The sequence below is a fragment of the Amphibalanus amphitrite genome, unplaced genomic scaffold (genome assembly GCF_019059575.1).
Source record: "Amphibalanus amphitrite isolate SeventyFive unplaced genomic scaffold, NRLGWU_Aamphi_draft 000130F_arrow, whole genome shotgun sequence".
NCBI lineage: Eukaryota > Metazoa > Arthropoda > Thecostraca > Balanomorpha > Balanidae > Amphibalanus > Amphibalanus amphitrite.
In genome coordinates this window covers 253,087-267,993 of record NW_024881625.1, presented here as the reverse complement: position 1 = coordinate 267,993, position 14,907 = coordinate 253,087, and the positions used below count along the sequence as shown (strand labels likewise).

Sequence of the window (14,907 nt, the reverse complement as noted above, 5' to 3'; positions counted from 1 at the left end):
TTTTTTAGGTCAGGTCTAATGTCAGGTCACCAGAGGTCACCAGAGGTCACCAATGTTGACTATTTCAACATTTTGGAAACTGCCGACGGCTATCTCGGGAACCGGTAGAGCTACAGCGCCACGGAAAAGCGCATTCGATGGCCCTTTTACAGACCTTTCTGGATAATGTCCTCAGATTTGACCTCAGGTCAACGGTTTAGCCTCCAGAGGGCAAAAACTCCAAAAATAGCCGTTTTTACGGAAAGCGTTTTTTTTTTTTGGCAATAACTTTTGACTCAGGGAAGCCATGACATAACTTTTGCCAGCACCGTGTTCCTGTCGTCGAGACGCGTCGAATGAACTATAATTTGACCTTGAAAGGTCAACTTGAAAATTTGACCTCAGGTCAAGGTCATTACCTGGCCGGAAAAGGTCATGTTGCATACCAGTCGATCCGCAACGTCGAGCCGAACACATCTAAGGCGTTTTCAGCGCTCTAGCATGCCTCTATCAGAAGTTATTAGAGAAAAACGGTTAGATTCTGTTCGTGACCTGAGATGACCTCGGGGACATAACAAGGGGTCACAGTTGCCATTTCCGGTTCAGGGCGTCAATTTAACCTACATCTCGATGTTCGAGAGTGTCTAGAATAGCGTTCGTGCAAAACAGACGCTTTTTAGTTTTTTTTCCCATTGACTTATAATGGAGAGGCCGCAAAATTGACCTGACCTTAGATCACCGATATCAAAATTCCAAGATATACATTTTGTAGATAATATTGCTCTTATCAATCGCTGAAAGTTTCAAGGCAACCGTTCAGTCGGTGTAGCTATGACGAGCATTCATATTTTTTTGTGGGGTGAGGTCACTTGGCGTGACCTGGTGACCTGACCTAAGGGGACCTGAGGACCTAAGGACCTAAGGGGACCTGCCTCGCATGGGGTCAGGGTCTGAAGTTTTCACATGTGCGGAAAAGATGCACAAACAGGTGTGCCAAAAAGCGCCGCCGTTTTTTAGATATCTGCGAAAAACCGCAGGGGGGTGTTCAAACACCCCCCGGCCCGGCACGGGTTAACCTCATGAAATGTGATTCTTTGCCAGTGACGCATCAACTCCTGAATGACGGTGCGAGTGACTTGTGCAAGTGTCATTCGAGCCAACCATTTTCAGTGATTGGCATTTCAGCGATTATCAATTTAAGTGATTATCAAATATAGCGATTATCAATGTGAGCGGAAACTATGTTTCGTCGACATCCATTTCGCCGCCTTCTATTTGAGCGGTTGTCATGTTGGTTGAGCGAAACACTATTCTCCCGTCAGTCGTCACGGTGCATTTCTTTACGTTTGCGAGTCATACGTATAAATGACACACGAAGTGCCGCCGAAATTTCTCATTATCTGGAACAGTATGGTGGATGTCATGTTCGAAGCTAATACAATACCTGCATTGAGTCGCAAATTTAACGCTAAATTTCTCAAAGTTTTTGAAATGATTCATTTAGTGGTGCAATCTTTGTCCACACGCTAGCTGTTTCCTTTGTTTCCAATTTTATTTTTACCTCTGGTTGATTTAAATCTGGGGCCATGAATTATGAATGGAAAGTTGTGAAAATGATGCGGTGTAGGCCCAATGTATTGAAGTTGCGGTGTGAGGACCAAAGTTTATCGTTTTTTTTTTCATTTTTTATTGTTTACCGCGCGCAGACTGAAGCATGATACGTATTAGATGGGTTCATGTTTAGAGGTTTGTATTCCAAGGGCAAGAATTCTCTGGAAGTGTCAAATAATCATTTTTGTTGGGCTCGGTTTCGCCGTTACTGTATTCGCTCAATTAGTCTCCCATTGACCGCAATATATTCACTCAAGCCGGCTTCGCTGATTCTGGTCCTCGCGTTAGGTGATCATCGCTGTTATTGAATTCGCCGAATTGACTATCGCTCAAAGGGTCAAACGCTCAAATTAATAATCGGTGAAAATATTACGCTCAAATGTCGTTCGCTAAAATGACGCTCGCTCAGGTATCACGGAACCCCCGTAATGACGCTGGTCAGCGTACTGAACCAATGCTTAGAGACAAATGTCCAGTGGTTTGGGCTAGTGTCAAATCTATCTTTTTACCGGCAGGCGGAAGAGATCACGCTAACCATCGGGCAGGCGTTCGACCTGGCTTACCGTCAGTTCCTGGACTCGTCGGGCCGTGACCTGGAGAACCGCAAGCAGATGATGATGCTGCAGAAGCGGCTGGCGCTGGCCAAGGCGGAGGCCGATGAGCTGCGCCGCCGGCTGCGCGACGTGGCCGAACTGGCACCGCCCGCCGCCGTCCACAACTACTGCCGCCAAAATCTGGTCAGTTCCATGCATTTTGCTTTTAAAGGGAGATTATGACCTTTTTCCACAAAATCTGAGTTAGGACCATTTTCTGACAAAACACAATAAGTTATAATGTAAATTAAAACCATTTTGCTCAATTCGGTACCTTGCCGCAAATATCTCAACTTGAAGTCACGTTAGCGGGGAGCGCTGAAAATGACCGTTGAATAAGTACTTACATCACTTTTTGGTACTTGCATGTAATTTTGTAAAATGAGCGTATTCATTACATTTGATCTTCATCACATCTAGTTAGTTAATGGTCGTCTATAGTGCCTTCAAAAGATATTCATGGTTTGGGGGTGGTTTATGTCTAAATTTACGCAACTATTTTTCCTGTTCATCATCTGTCGCCATATGCTGCTATTTTAGTAGCAACGACTCAATTTTGAATCGGTCCCGCCGACTGCACAATAAAAGAAGATAGATACAACACTTTTGCGGCATCACTGAAAAACTTATGCAGTACTGTTATCAAAATTCTCATAACACCGTTCGACAAACCTGAAGTCTTTTTGAAATAAATATGCTTGTATTTTTCGCTTCAGGCTCTGAGGCCAAAATAATGAATTTCGTAGTCGCAATCGCAAGATTTGGCTGCGTTTCTGGCGCTTGCCGTTCATTTGTGGCGCAAAATAATGCTTGGAAACAAAGAAGGGTAGGCACTATGTACCCCCGAATTGGAATCTAATTAATTCTAAACCGAATTAACTCTAATTCAAATTAGAATGCTTACAACCAAGCAACGACAAGGCGATAACATAAACAAAAACCCAAGCGTCGCTGTTTGAAACAAAAGCGCCATATACTGCGACTTTTTTATAGAGAAGGACAACGCATTTCGGTGGGTGTTACACGTACTGCAAGTACTGCTTCTTTTTTTGCAAAAATAAAAACCTTTTTCACATACGAAAATGTGCTAGGAAATTTTCATATTTTATAGAAACTACAGTAGAAATAGTATAGATGTCGAGTAATTTTTATTTAAGAAAAAAGAAAGCTCATTATCTCCCTTTAATCGGTGTCCCATCTGCAGACGTATATTCATAAGTTAAACAGTTAATTTGCTACGCTTTTGTCGAGCGCCCTGTCCTGAGCTATAGCTGGTAGATTGTTACACACTTCTTGAAAGCAAAATAATTTTAAGCATTTTCTTTTCTAACCGTAGTTCGTAACTAAATGCTTAATTTTCGTTCTTGTTCCAAATTGCTTCTTTCGCTGCGACTTGTTCATTTTGGGTGTCTGCGAAATTAGCGTAAACTTAGTGCCTAAGTCTATACATTATATCCTGGCTGCCTGTCTGTATCTAGAAAAAGTAATATTACGCTGATGCGTGACACTTGATGTCTATTGGGCCAACTGTATTCCATACCTTTCTCCCGTAACAGCCAACAAATGCTTCCTTCCGTCCCCCAGATTCTGAGTCTGCTGGACGCGTCTCCGGCCAGCCCTGCACGGAATGGCGACCACGGTCCTGACGCGGGCGGCGGCGGCACCACCACCAGCAGCAGCAGCACGGGCAGCAGCGACGGCAGCAGCAGCGGCAACAGCAGCGGCAGCGGCTCGCCGGCCCCGCCCGCCGTACCGCCGCGCAACGCCGACAGCTCCGGCAGGGCGAGGTGAGCGGCCGCTTTCCTCTCTAACTTACTGAGGTGTAGCTGTGCAGATGTGGAGGGACTAGAAGATGACGGCGATCCACTTCTGCTCTCAATCCGAAAGTTTGCTATCATCGATGTGGTGTGATGATTAGGTTGTTGCTCGTCACCCAGGATGGGCTATTGCTTCCGACCGTATTCCACGAATCCTAGTTACTGAAGGTGGCCGTCGTTCCGCACCTTCACAGTTTTCGCCTTTACGTTGCCCAAGTGGCGGATTGTTGCGTCTGCCACGTTTGGGCACCCGAACAGGATGTTCTCTGGTCACTGGTGCGTAGAGGCCCTCTTGAAACGCCAGGCAGCGGGCCGCTGGGCAGGTCAGGCCTTTGCACTGTTGCGGGCGTGTGTTAGGTGGCATGGTATCCGAAGACTGCGTGACGGCGGCCTAGGCACCGGCTTCCGTGCCTAGTTAGCTGTCGGGCTACCTATCACAAGGGAAAACGGGGAGAGCCGACGGTAAAGATCGACCGGACTTCGGTCGAAGTGTTGTTTAGAGTAGCTGGAGGCCTTCGTCAAGTAATTCGTCCGCTCTCTCGTTGCCGGATAGGCCACAGCTTCATAGACCCACTGCGGGTGTACTTACATTTCGTCTTCCTTATAAAATCGCCAAGGCGATCGCCACACGGCCGCGCCATGGTCTGACCCTGGGCGCCACCTGCCTAGTGCCAGGATGGCTAGTGTCTCCTGAGAGCAGCCACCGGGCTCCCTGCCGAGTTCCCTTCCAGATGCAGTACGATCTGGAGAGCTTCGCGGATTGCCAACAGCTCAATACAGGTACTGTTGCAAATTTTGCCCATTGTTGCTCGAAGCTCGCGCTCTTCGCATGACTTAGTGAGAATCAACGCTCGCTGCGCTGAGTCCACCTCTTCCGCCAATCCCCTGCCTCGCATGGGGTCAGGAGCTTCTCGGCGAACATCTGTTGAACGTTTTGCGGGGCTGTGTGGCAGATGCCGCAACTGGTCGCCATTCATATGCAGCGCTGCAAGATAACTCAGTCTGGTAGCTAGCTGCTCCCGGCGCGTCCTCTTGTTGCGCCCGTCTCTTGGCTCCGCCTTTGTACTGCGGTTCCCTCAATCCTCCGCCGGACTGGGACATGTATCCGCCATCTCACCCTTCATCTCACGGAAGTGATGTCGGTGATCTGCTTAAGGGAGGAGGCATCTTTGCGATGAAGCCCGCCCTCCCGTTGCCTGTTACACTACATGGCATAAGCTGTGGGCCATTTCATTGCACGTCGTAGTGGCGGCTGGCGCACCCCCCCCCCCCAGACAGAAACAACATTGGAGTAGTATATTACCAACTGTTCGTTTGTTTGTTTGCTTTTTGTATTGTGACACCGATTTTACAAGCGTGGTAAAGCTCAACATGATTTAAGTATTCCTAAAGGCTAAAAATATGTATTTCACTATTGTATCTTATCCCATTTGCTCGAAGGAAAGGCCAATGTAGTTATATTTTACTTGTATTGTGCTTACAGGGATTCGGACGAAACGACTCCTGCGGTTGGGACCAAATTGGAGGGCCTGCTGTTTGAAGATCTGGTCGAGCCAACACCCGCCACGGACATCTCCCTGCCTCCGCCAGCCATCGGTTAGTATTTGAGCGGTGCCACCATGGTACAAGAATAGTTGGCGTAGTTGCTTAACCCTCGCCCGTATAGGGAAATGGGGGGGGGGGGGGGTCGAACGGACCTCCTCGGTTTTTCGCGAATAACTCGCGTAAAAAGCGGCCGATCGCGACGAAACTTTAAACTTTTAGTGCTCTCGCGTGAATTAATTTTCAACCTACCTTGAAAATTTCATGACCCTGACTCAAATGACCTTTGACCTGTGACCTACGTTTCGAGGCCATGTTTGGCCGGAATCGGGATTCGGTGTATGTCGGCTCGCATTAGCCGCGTATTTGCAGTCTTTTCGTGGTTTCAAGCGTTCAAACATTTGTTATGATGTTGATCCCATGCATGAGGGTGGGTGTCAAGGTCAACTGAAGGCCAGGTCACGTCATTGCCACCTTTGATGACCTTGGTTCACTTTTTCGAGTTTTACATGTTTCTAAGCTAGTTTTTGAAGCTGAATTCGAATTTAGCAACTATTTGAACATTGACAAAGTAGTTTTAGTGCCTTCGTAATATGATACGAAGCTGTCAGAGGCGGTTGACACTTACTACGAATACCCGGCAGGACCCCTATTGGTTGACTTGACCTGACCTGACCCAACCTGGCCTAAATGCATGAAGACATCATCTGTGATCAAACCTGGCATGATTTTCGTGATCAGCACCCCGAAAACCCCCGAAGCAGCCACACTTTACGACGTTCTAACAGGGCTCCATTTTACTCTGAATTGTTGTTAGCACATTTTTGAGAAACATGCTTAAACATATAATCAAATAAAGTAACAGTACGCTCATATTAATAGGTATCCAAAATTCGGAAGAAAAAGGCCTGATAATTCCGAGGAGCTTTCCTAAATTATGGGAGTACGGTTACTTTACTTGATTATATGGCTCGATTTGCCCGACATTCGGGTCACTTATCTGACCTGGAAGGTCAACCAATGACCTAGGACCTTAAAATTGGGCATCATCGGCTTCCTCTCGTGTCGGGCAATACGCTCGTTTTTCTCCGCGAAGCTCTAGCTCGATCAGGGGCGAAACGGCAAGAGGGGTCCAATGGACCGTTATACGCCCCCCCCCCTTTATACGTTCGCGGCTAGCAAAACACCATACGGGCGAGGGTTAAGTATGCAATCTTATGGTAAGTTATGCTAAAGTATCGGCATCGAGGGATTATGTTAAAGGGACTATCCCACCTTCTAAAATGTTGTTAAAACCATTTAAATTGTGCCCAACTTTATAGATTGGATGACCAGGAACACGGTTCTGGCATTTATTTTTCATTAAACATCTTGGGCTTCCCATATTCCAAACACAAACTTTCAAATATGTGACGTCACAGCCCAAAATTACCTCCTTCCCCAGGCCACATTACTGTCATAAAGCTGATTCTTTTTACTCTGTAGGCACCTCAACAAAGTTCAGACCAAGTTTTAAGCGATTTTTCAACGAACAAACCCATTTAAATCAGAATGACTAAACGAGGTGACGTCACACTAACGGTCGCTCCATGTTGAAGATAGGGCCTTGTACAAGGCCCATTTTCAAATGAAGGGAACGAATTTCTTCAACACCAAGAGGCCGCGGGGGTTGCAACCTAGATAGATAGTGGTTTCTGAACCTCTCCGCAAACTTGGCTATCTCAACTCAAACCCCATGTTAAAGGTGGGATAGTCCCTTTAAGTTCAGTGGTGGACAACAGCAATGACCTGTTAGAATTTCGTATCGCTACTAAAGTAAAGTGGCTGTTTGTTATAATGAGATGTTTTTCTTTCTACCGCACGTAATTATTACCGCACTTTTTACCGCATTAACTTGTCATTCTATCTCGGCCTCGTTTCATTCAGTATCGTCTTCGTTTCATTCCGTACACCTGTTTTCATCCCTCTCGATGTATCAGTGACCCTGTTCCGTCCGTCACCAGCGCCACCGCCGCGGCCCTCGCAGCCGACCGAATCCAAGGACCTGTTCGGAGCAGAGCCGTTCGCGCCTTCCGCCCCGATCAGCCAACCACCACCACCACCGCCACCGCAGCAGCAGCAGCAGCAGCAGCAGGACCAGGACCAGAGCTCTGACGACCCGTTCGGCATGGGCAGCTTCCAGGGCTCGCCGGGGGAGATTGAGAACGCCATCGGTCTGCTGGACAGGCGGCTCAGCGAAATGAAGGTACGTGGCGCTGCCAATCGCTTACACCTAATGGAAAAATGCCCGAATCTTCTTTGTCGTATATGACCTTAGCCATGGATGAGATGACACTGGATTGGTGTCTCGTGGAAATTTACATTGTGATCCGCGACATTGGGATCAGGCCTGCCACCTGGCGGGAAAATTATCGTTAGATAAGAGCAAGCCGAGTGAACGTCATCGCTCAGCATTATGACACACGTGGGTGTGGTGTGTTTTTTGGCTTGAAGTGCAGGTTCCCACGAGTTGGAGGTAATGTTACTGGGCCTGAGACGACAAAAAATGTCTTAAATGCTTGAAAGCCAAAAACGTTAAGCAGCCTTTAGGTAATGACGAAAATAAAATACGTAAGACGGTGTGTATTGAACCGCCCAGTCCCATCGGCTTGTACGACCATTTATATGGTCATTTACTCACAATGGCACAGCAATTTGACAGTATGTCATACTAGGGTGACCGGTTTTGCAAAAAGTTTCGAAAAGTTTTGCTCCCCAGGTCTAATCTAACGTATTTGAGGGTGCTGATCACGAATCCGGCGGAAAAATATAAAATTCGAATTTTTTTTGACCGCCCCGGCTCTTTGAATATTTCCGGTTTTCTCAATTTTTGCATGTTTTTGAATAATATGATGAATGTAATGAAAAAAATTTAACAATGTATCGCTAAATGCATGTACCAGTCGATTCGGCATACAGCGGCGTCGAAATCGGCACGCCGCCTGCTTCACCGGCCTCGCAGGAAAGCATAAGGCTCGGAAGGTTTGCGTTAGTTACCCGACTCTCTCCATAGATGGCGCTGGCGTAGCCGCCCGCCGGCCGGTCGTTGCCGTGCCGTTCACAGCCCCGGCGGTCACTTGCGACCGTCGTGGTCGTTATGCTACGTCTATCAAAGCACGACAGAAATGCTCACTTCATTTTTATGTTACTTCAGACACATTTTAGACCTAATGTTGAATTGGATAAATGACTATCGTGCATTGGCGAAATAGTGAAGTGCGCTCGGGAACCATTTACAATAGCGAGGAACGTAGGTGGATTGATCTGAGTAACACATGACACTGCGTTCACTGTTGATATGAAGTTTATTCACACTATGTAGTCGGGTGACATGAGAACAAAGTGACTAACATACCTTGTGTGCGACACATGGATGAAGCTAATGCTACTTTTTCATTTTGTTTCGGTAGGCCCGTTTGTTCAGAGCGTAGCCGTCCTGTCGGTCTGCGCCTGTTACAGCTGTGACTGATTCGGTGGTCAGCTTTACAGCCCTTTCGGTGGATTGGGTATGGCAGGGGACCCCCGTTTTAAGGGGAGTCTGTAGAAAGTCGCGCAACTCATCCTCGCTCATGTGCCGTACACAAGGGGGCTCAATGTCTCGGCCCTCGTCAACCGCTCGCTGCACGTTAACCAGTTCCATATAGTTGTTCGCTTGAACGTTAATTTCCGGCAGCCGGAAGTGCCGAATGGGCTGCTGCTGTGGCGGTGGGGGTGGCAGCTTTGGCGGCGGTCGTGGCGGCGGTGCCGGCGGTGTTGGTGGTGGCCGCCGCCGTTTCAGACGCCGCTGCTGCTGTTGTGGCGTCGGCGGCGGGGGCGGTGGCGGTGGTGGTGGTGGCGGTGGTGGTGGTGGCGATGGCCGCCGCCTCTGTCGCCGCTGCTTCTGCTGTGGCGGGGGCGGGAACGGCGGCTGCTCCTGTCGCTGCCCTTTTTGACGAATGCTCCGGATTATGCGGACTGCATCTGCCCTAATGCCATGATTTTCATCGCCGAGCATGGCGAGCAGCACATTTTCCTCATGAGCCATGTAAGCATTCCTCTCGACGCTACTTTGCATGCACGCCAGCGACTCGCCAGTGAAGTTCAGCCGCTGGCGGCGCAGCTGCTGGCACACGTGAGAGGGTGCATACACCACGTCCGATTTCTGTTTGATGCAAATTATACCGGGCACATACACACAAACTATGTATCGTGCCAGCAGGCACAGCTCGTCAGAGGGCTGCTCTACCGACATGTAATACCGGCGCCGCCCCGCCGCCGACGCCACAACAGCAGCAGCGGCGTCTGAAACGGCGGCGGCCATCACCACCACCACCACCACCGCCACCACCGCCGGCACCGCCGCCACGACCGCCGCCAAAGCTGCCACCCCCACCGCCACAGCAGCAGCCCATTCGGCACTTCCGGCTGCCGGAAATTAACGTTCAAGCGAACAACTATATGGAACTGGTTAACGTGCAGCGAGCGGTTGACGAGGGCCGAGACATTGAGCCCCCTTGTGTACGACACATGAGCGAGGATGAGTTGCGCGACTTTCTACAGACTCCCCTTAAAACGGGGGTCCCCTGCCATACCCAATCCACCGAAAGGGCTGTAAAGCTGACCACCGAATCAGTCACAGCTGTAACAGGCGCAGACCGACAGGACGGCTACGCTCTGAACAAACGGGCCTACCGAAACAAAATGAAAAAGTAGCATTAGCTTCATCCATGTGTCGTACACAAGGTATGTTAGTCACTTTGTTCTCATGTCACCCGACTACATAGTGTGAATAAACTTAATATCAACAGTGAACGCAGTGTCATGTGTTATTCAGATCAATCCACCTACGTTCCTCGCTATTGTAAATGGCTCCCGAGCGCACTCCACTATTTCGCCAATGCACGATAGTCATTTATCCAATTCAACATTAGGTCTAAAATGTGTCTGAAGTAACATAAAAATGAAGTGAGCATTTCTGTCGTGCTTTGATAGACGTAGCATAACGACCACGACGGTCGCAAGTGACCGCCGGGGCTGTGAACGGCACGGCAACGACCGGCCGGCGGGCGGCTACGCCAGCGCCATCTATGGAGAGAATCGGGTAACTAACGCAAACCTTCCGAGCCTTATGCTTTCCTGCGAGGCCGGTGAAGCAGGCGGCGTGCCGATTTCGACGCCGCTGTATGCCGAATCGACTGGTACATGCATTTAGCGATACATTGTTAAAATTTTTTCATTACATTCATCATATTATTCAAAAACATGCAAAAATTGAGAAAACCGGAAATATTCAAAGAGCCGGGGCGGTCAAAAAAAAAATCGAATTTTATATTTTTTCCGCCGGATTCGTGATCAGCACCCCCAAATACGTTAGATTGGACCTGGGGAGCAAAACTTTTCGAAACTTTTTGCAAAACCGGTCACCCTAATGTCATACATATTTGGTAGGCTTATTCCTTCTTCTCCGAATTTCGCCCCATTCTCTACATCTTACTTAATGTGCCAACTTAAGGGTGTCGAAATTGTTCCACATAAAATAACTCCGCAATGGCTGGGCCCATTACGGCAAAACTTCGTCAATAGTTAGGCACCCAGTGGCCACTGCATTTCCATGTGACACCATGGGAGTGCTACTGCACGTGCGCACGTGCGGGGTGCAGCTTCCATATCTCAACAACGGCTGGGCGGGTAAAACTCAAACTTGGTACACAAATGTCACATCGATGCTCGCACTGCATTGATAAGTACTTACATTGGTGAGTCGTTAGGAAAACGATAAAAGGTCAAAGGAGATGCGTGATGTTCCTGCCCTTCTGTTCCAGCAGTTGATTGATCCTCAACAGGAGACCCTTTGTTTGACCTGGAAGGTCAACCAATGACCTAGGACCGTAAAATTGGGTATCATCGGATTCCTCTCGTCACGGGCAACACGCTCGTTTTCCGCGAAGCTCTAGCTCGATCAGGGGCGAAACGGCAAGACCCCCCCCCCCCCCTTATACGTTTGCGGCTGGAAAAACACCAATACGGGCGAGGGTTATCCGTACAGCGCCTTCCTTTGATCGCAAAAACGAAATGCGCTTCGCCCCGTCTCGAGGTTTATGCCTGTCGGGTCCCGATTTGAGAAGCAGTACTGACATACTACACCTTTTTGCACTCAAAATAGGCATCTTTTCATTCAATTTCGGCGAATTGCATTCAATTTTAGCGATCTCTCTATTCGAAGCAAATGAGAGATCGCTAAAATTGATTGCAATTCGCCGAAATTGAATGAAAAGATGCCTATTTTGAGTGCAAAAAGGTGTAGTAGGTACTGACAGCACTGAGTGCCGAGTAGCAGGTACTGATGTCAGCGCGTTTTTAGGGTTTTGTGCTTGGATTCTACCAGAATGTTTTTTTGTGTAGAGGTCAAGGTAGTGTTGGAAACTTGGCCTAGTGTGGTTTAAATACGCGCTGCCTTTTGGGTGTTTTTTTTTTTAATCTCGCTAAGGTAGCTAATATTGTCATACGCTTTGCAAAAGTGAGCAAAAAAAGGCGTAAACCATAAATTTTTAATGAATATTTTTGCTGGGCCAATGTTGCCATACTAGCATACAACATTGGTCACTTGCATTAAAAAAAATGTATGCAGTGTTGCAGTACACACGAAGTTGTCATTTTTGAAAAGCCGAGGGTCGCCTCTATCTAGGCCCTGTTGCTTAACATTGTTCATAAACAGCTGACTGAATTATTGAGGCTTAACCAAAAAAGTGGGCCAAAGTTGCACGAAACTACGGTACTTACGTTCGTTTTGTTCGTTCATCGGATAATTTGTTTGATTTATAGGCCAAGTAAAGACATGTGAGAAATAGCGAAAATGACACGTACTGGCGAAATCTCCAATAACTCCCTGTTTCGCGATTTAATGAGGAAATAATAGGGAACCGTTTATCTTATTATTGACTCTGCATATAAATTTATGGATTTCTTCGCTTTTACTGACATATGAAGACAACGTTTTTTTTTTTTTAATTGCACAACAAGCCTGCTACTACACCACACTCACGTGTGTCACAATGCTTGAAGCAACGGCGTTCACTCGGCTTGCTCCTAACTTACGATAATTCTCCGGCTAGATGGCACGCCTGAGCTCAATGTCGCCTAAAACTGCGAAGACATCAATCCTGTATCCATGTCCATGACCTTAGCCTTGCTGTCTTTCATGACTTCAACAATTTTCCTGCTTAATTCATAATATATTCAATAATTTCGATAACAAGAGTGTGGCATCTGCCATCAAGTTGCTCGCCACTAAACTTGGGAGACGATGCTGCAGTACTGACGTGACTGATGTTTTCTAGGACGGCTTCAGCCGAGGTCTGTCCATTGGCAACGACGACTTCTCTCTGGACGACCTCGACCCTCTGAAGAACTAGGCCGCGCGCCGATGGACGGGTGAAGGCGGTCCCGGATCGATCCCGTGTGCGCACCGGACTTGGGCCGGGGAGCTGCCGAGTTGACCTGATCTGGGCGGCGTACCGTCGCCCTGCAGACCGCCGGTGGCCCTCTCCGACGGCGAGTCACCATGGACGAATGGTGGTCTGTGGCTGCAGAGCTGCGTCTCAACTGGGGAACTGGGTGGGGGAGGAGGGCGAGAAAGAGTGTGAGTGCGTGAGTGGGCGAACGTGAGAAACAGACGAGAGTGAAAGGAAGAGGGAATTAGGTATCGAGAGGTTATGCTAAGTTCAGTGGTGGACAACAGCAAGGACCTGTTAGAAATTCGTATCACTAGTAAAGTTGTGAACTGCTTCAGCACAGGCAGAAAGTACCATGGCGTCAGTTTTAAACGAAACGCGCCACACAGATTATTGAATAACCCCTTCTTCGCGTGCGAAACATATACCTATGTCATTAAGTGCGTCTGAAAGCGCAAGGTGATAATGAATAAGTGTAGGCAATAATATATATGTATTTTGTAGGCCTGTTGTGCACAGAAGGCGCTGAAAGATTATCATATGTATTCGTGAAATACATACTATCCTTATGGTATTGCCAATACAAGACTATTGTGTTGGAATATGTAAGTTTTATTTCGGAGTGCCGAATGATGGAGTAAGCACTTGTGGTTTCACGTAGACTTATGTAATCCAACGTTTTCGTTATGCGCCAGCCGCGGTCATATTGCCGGGCGCTAGCACCTAGAGCACCCATATCGATCACGCAAGAGAACTAAAGCCATCAAGAGCACGTATTTCGATGAAAAATAGCGCAATATGAAAAAAAACAGGCAATTGACATGAAAATGTCGCAATATACTACGCTCTACACCTTTTGTCAGTTTATTTCGGTACGTACGCGTCCATTTTAGACCTAGCGGATTCTTTGTAGACATACCGCAAAGCTATGTATCAGTATAGTATTGCATGTCGGCCGTTTATAGCGGTGATCGGCATTAGAGCATTTAGTTTCGGCGCAGCAGCAAAAGACGCCCGGTTTCGGCGTGTCCGCATTGTATTTCGGCGATGCCGCTGGAAATTGGAGACGGCCGCACGATATTTAGAACAGCAGCAACCAAATTCGGCGATATTCATTCAATTTCGGCGGTTATTTGGAAGCAGACAGAAACTTCTCGAGCATTGCCATTAAGTCAAACGCTTTTAAAGGTGTTTACTGTTCATGTCTCACTGTCTGAACTTGAGCAATGTGCATGGCGCATGCCTCCGGCCCTCCACTCTCTCCTTTATGGCCGAATATTCCTTTCGCAATCGCGAGCGATGAGCGTGATTTCATATTCGTGCTTTCTGTGGGTTAAACAAAACATAACAATGTACCTATTAATTTCTATCAAGGAAGTACTAACATAAGTGCATAGGCACCTGCTTTAAACGAAGGCGGCGGAGAACAAAACCAGGCCGACAGGGTACGCGACACCTGAACTTTGACCCCGCCCGTGCGCCAGAGACGCCCGTCGCCCGGTGTCATCGCACGGTTGTTGAAAGGATGCGCCGAGCGCCGGATGGACAGTCAGATGCTGCTTGATGTGTGGAAGGGGTAGGGGGAGAAAGATACACCTGCCGCAACTACGAGTCTTGTCCATGGGACGGGTTAGAATGTTGGCGCTAAGCCTCTGGTGGTGTTCATGGGGGTGGGGTGGTGGGGTGAGGGGAGGCGTGGTGATACGATACGGAGCGCTGAATTTATTTTCGTGTCCTGCACACAGTAGGTAAGGGATGTTTGATGTTTCACGCTGGGAGTTGATTAACCCGCGCCGGGCCGGGGGGGGGGGGGGGGGGCGGGTGTTTGAACACCCCACCCTGCGGTTTTTGAAGATATCTGCGCCGCCGTTTTTGGCACAGCTGTTCATGCATCTT

At 48.1% G+C, this 14,907-nt stretch overlaps 1 protein-coding gene across 1 annotated transcript in view; it reads left to right on the top strand.

The window, feature by feature from the left end:
- The window catches only part of LOC122381928 (PTB domain-containing engulfment adapter protein 1-like), a 41,595-nt gene extending 27,982 nt beyond the window's left edge, over nt 1-13,613 (top strand). Inside the window, exons 6-10 of the mRNA XM_043366715.1 lie at nt 2,106-2,327; nt 3,768-3,970; nt 5,484-5,596; nt 7,546-7,787; nt 12,898-13,613. Coding sequence (XP_043222650.1) covers nt 2,106-2,327; nt 3,768-3,970; nt 5,484-5,596; nt 7,546-7,787; nt 12,898-12,972 — 855 coding nt within the window. The 3' untranslated portion in view covers nt 12,973-13,613. The remainder of the gene's footprint in view (nt 1-2,105; nt 2,328-3,767; nt 3,971-5,483; nt 5,597-7,545; nt 7,788-12,897) is intronic.
- The last annotated feature ends 1,294 nt before the right edge of the window (nt 13,614-14,907 follow it).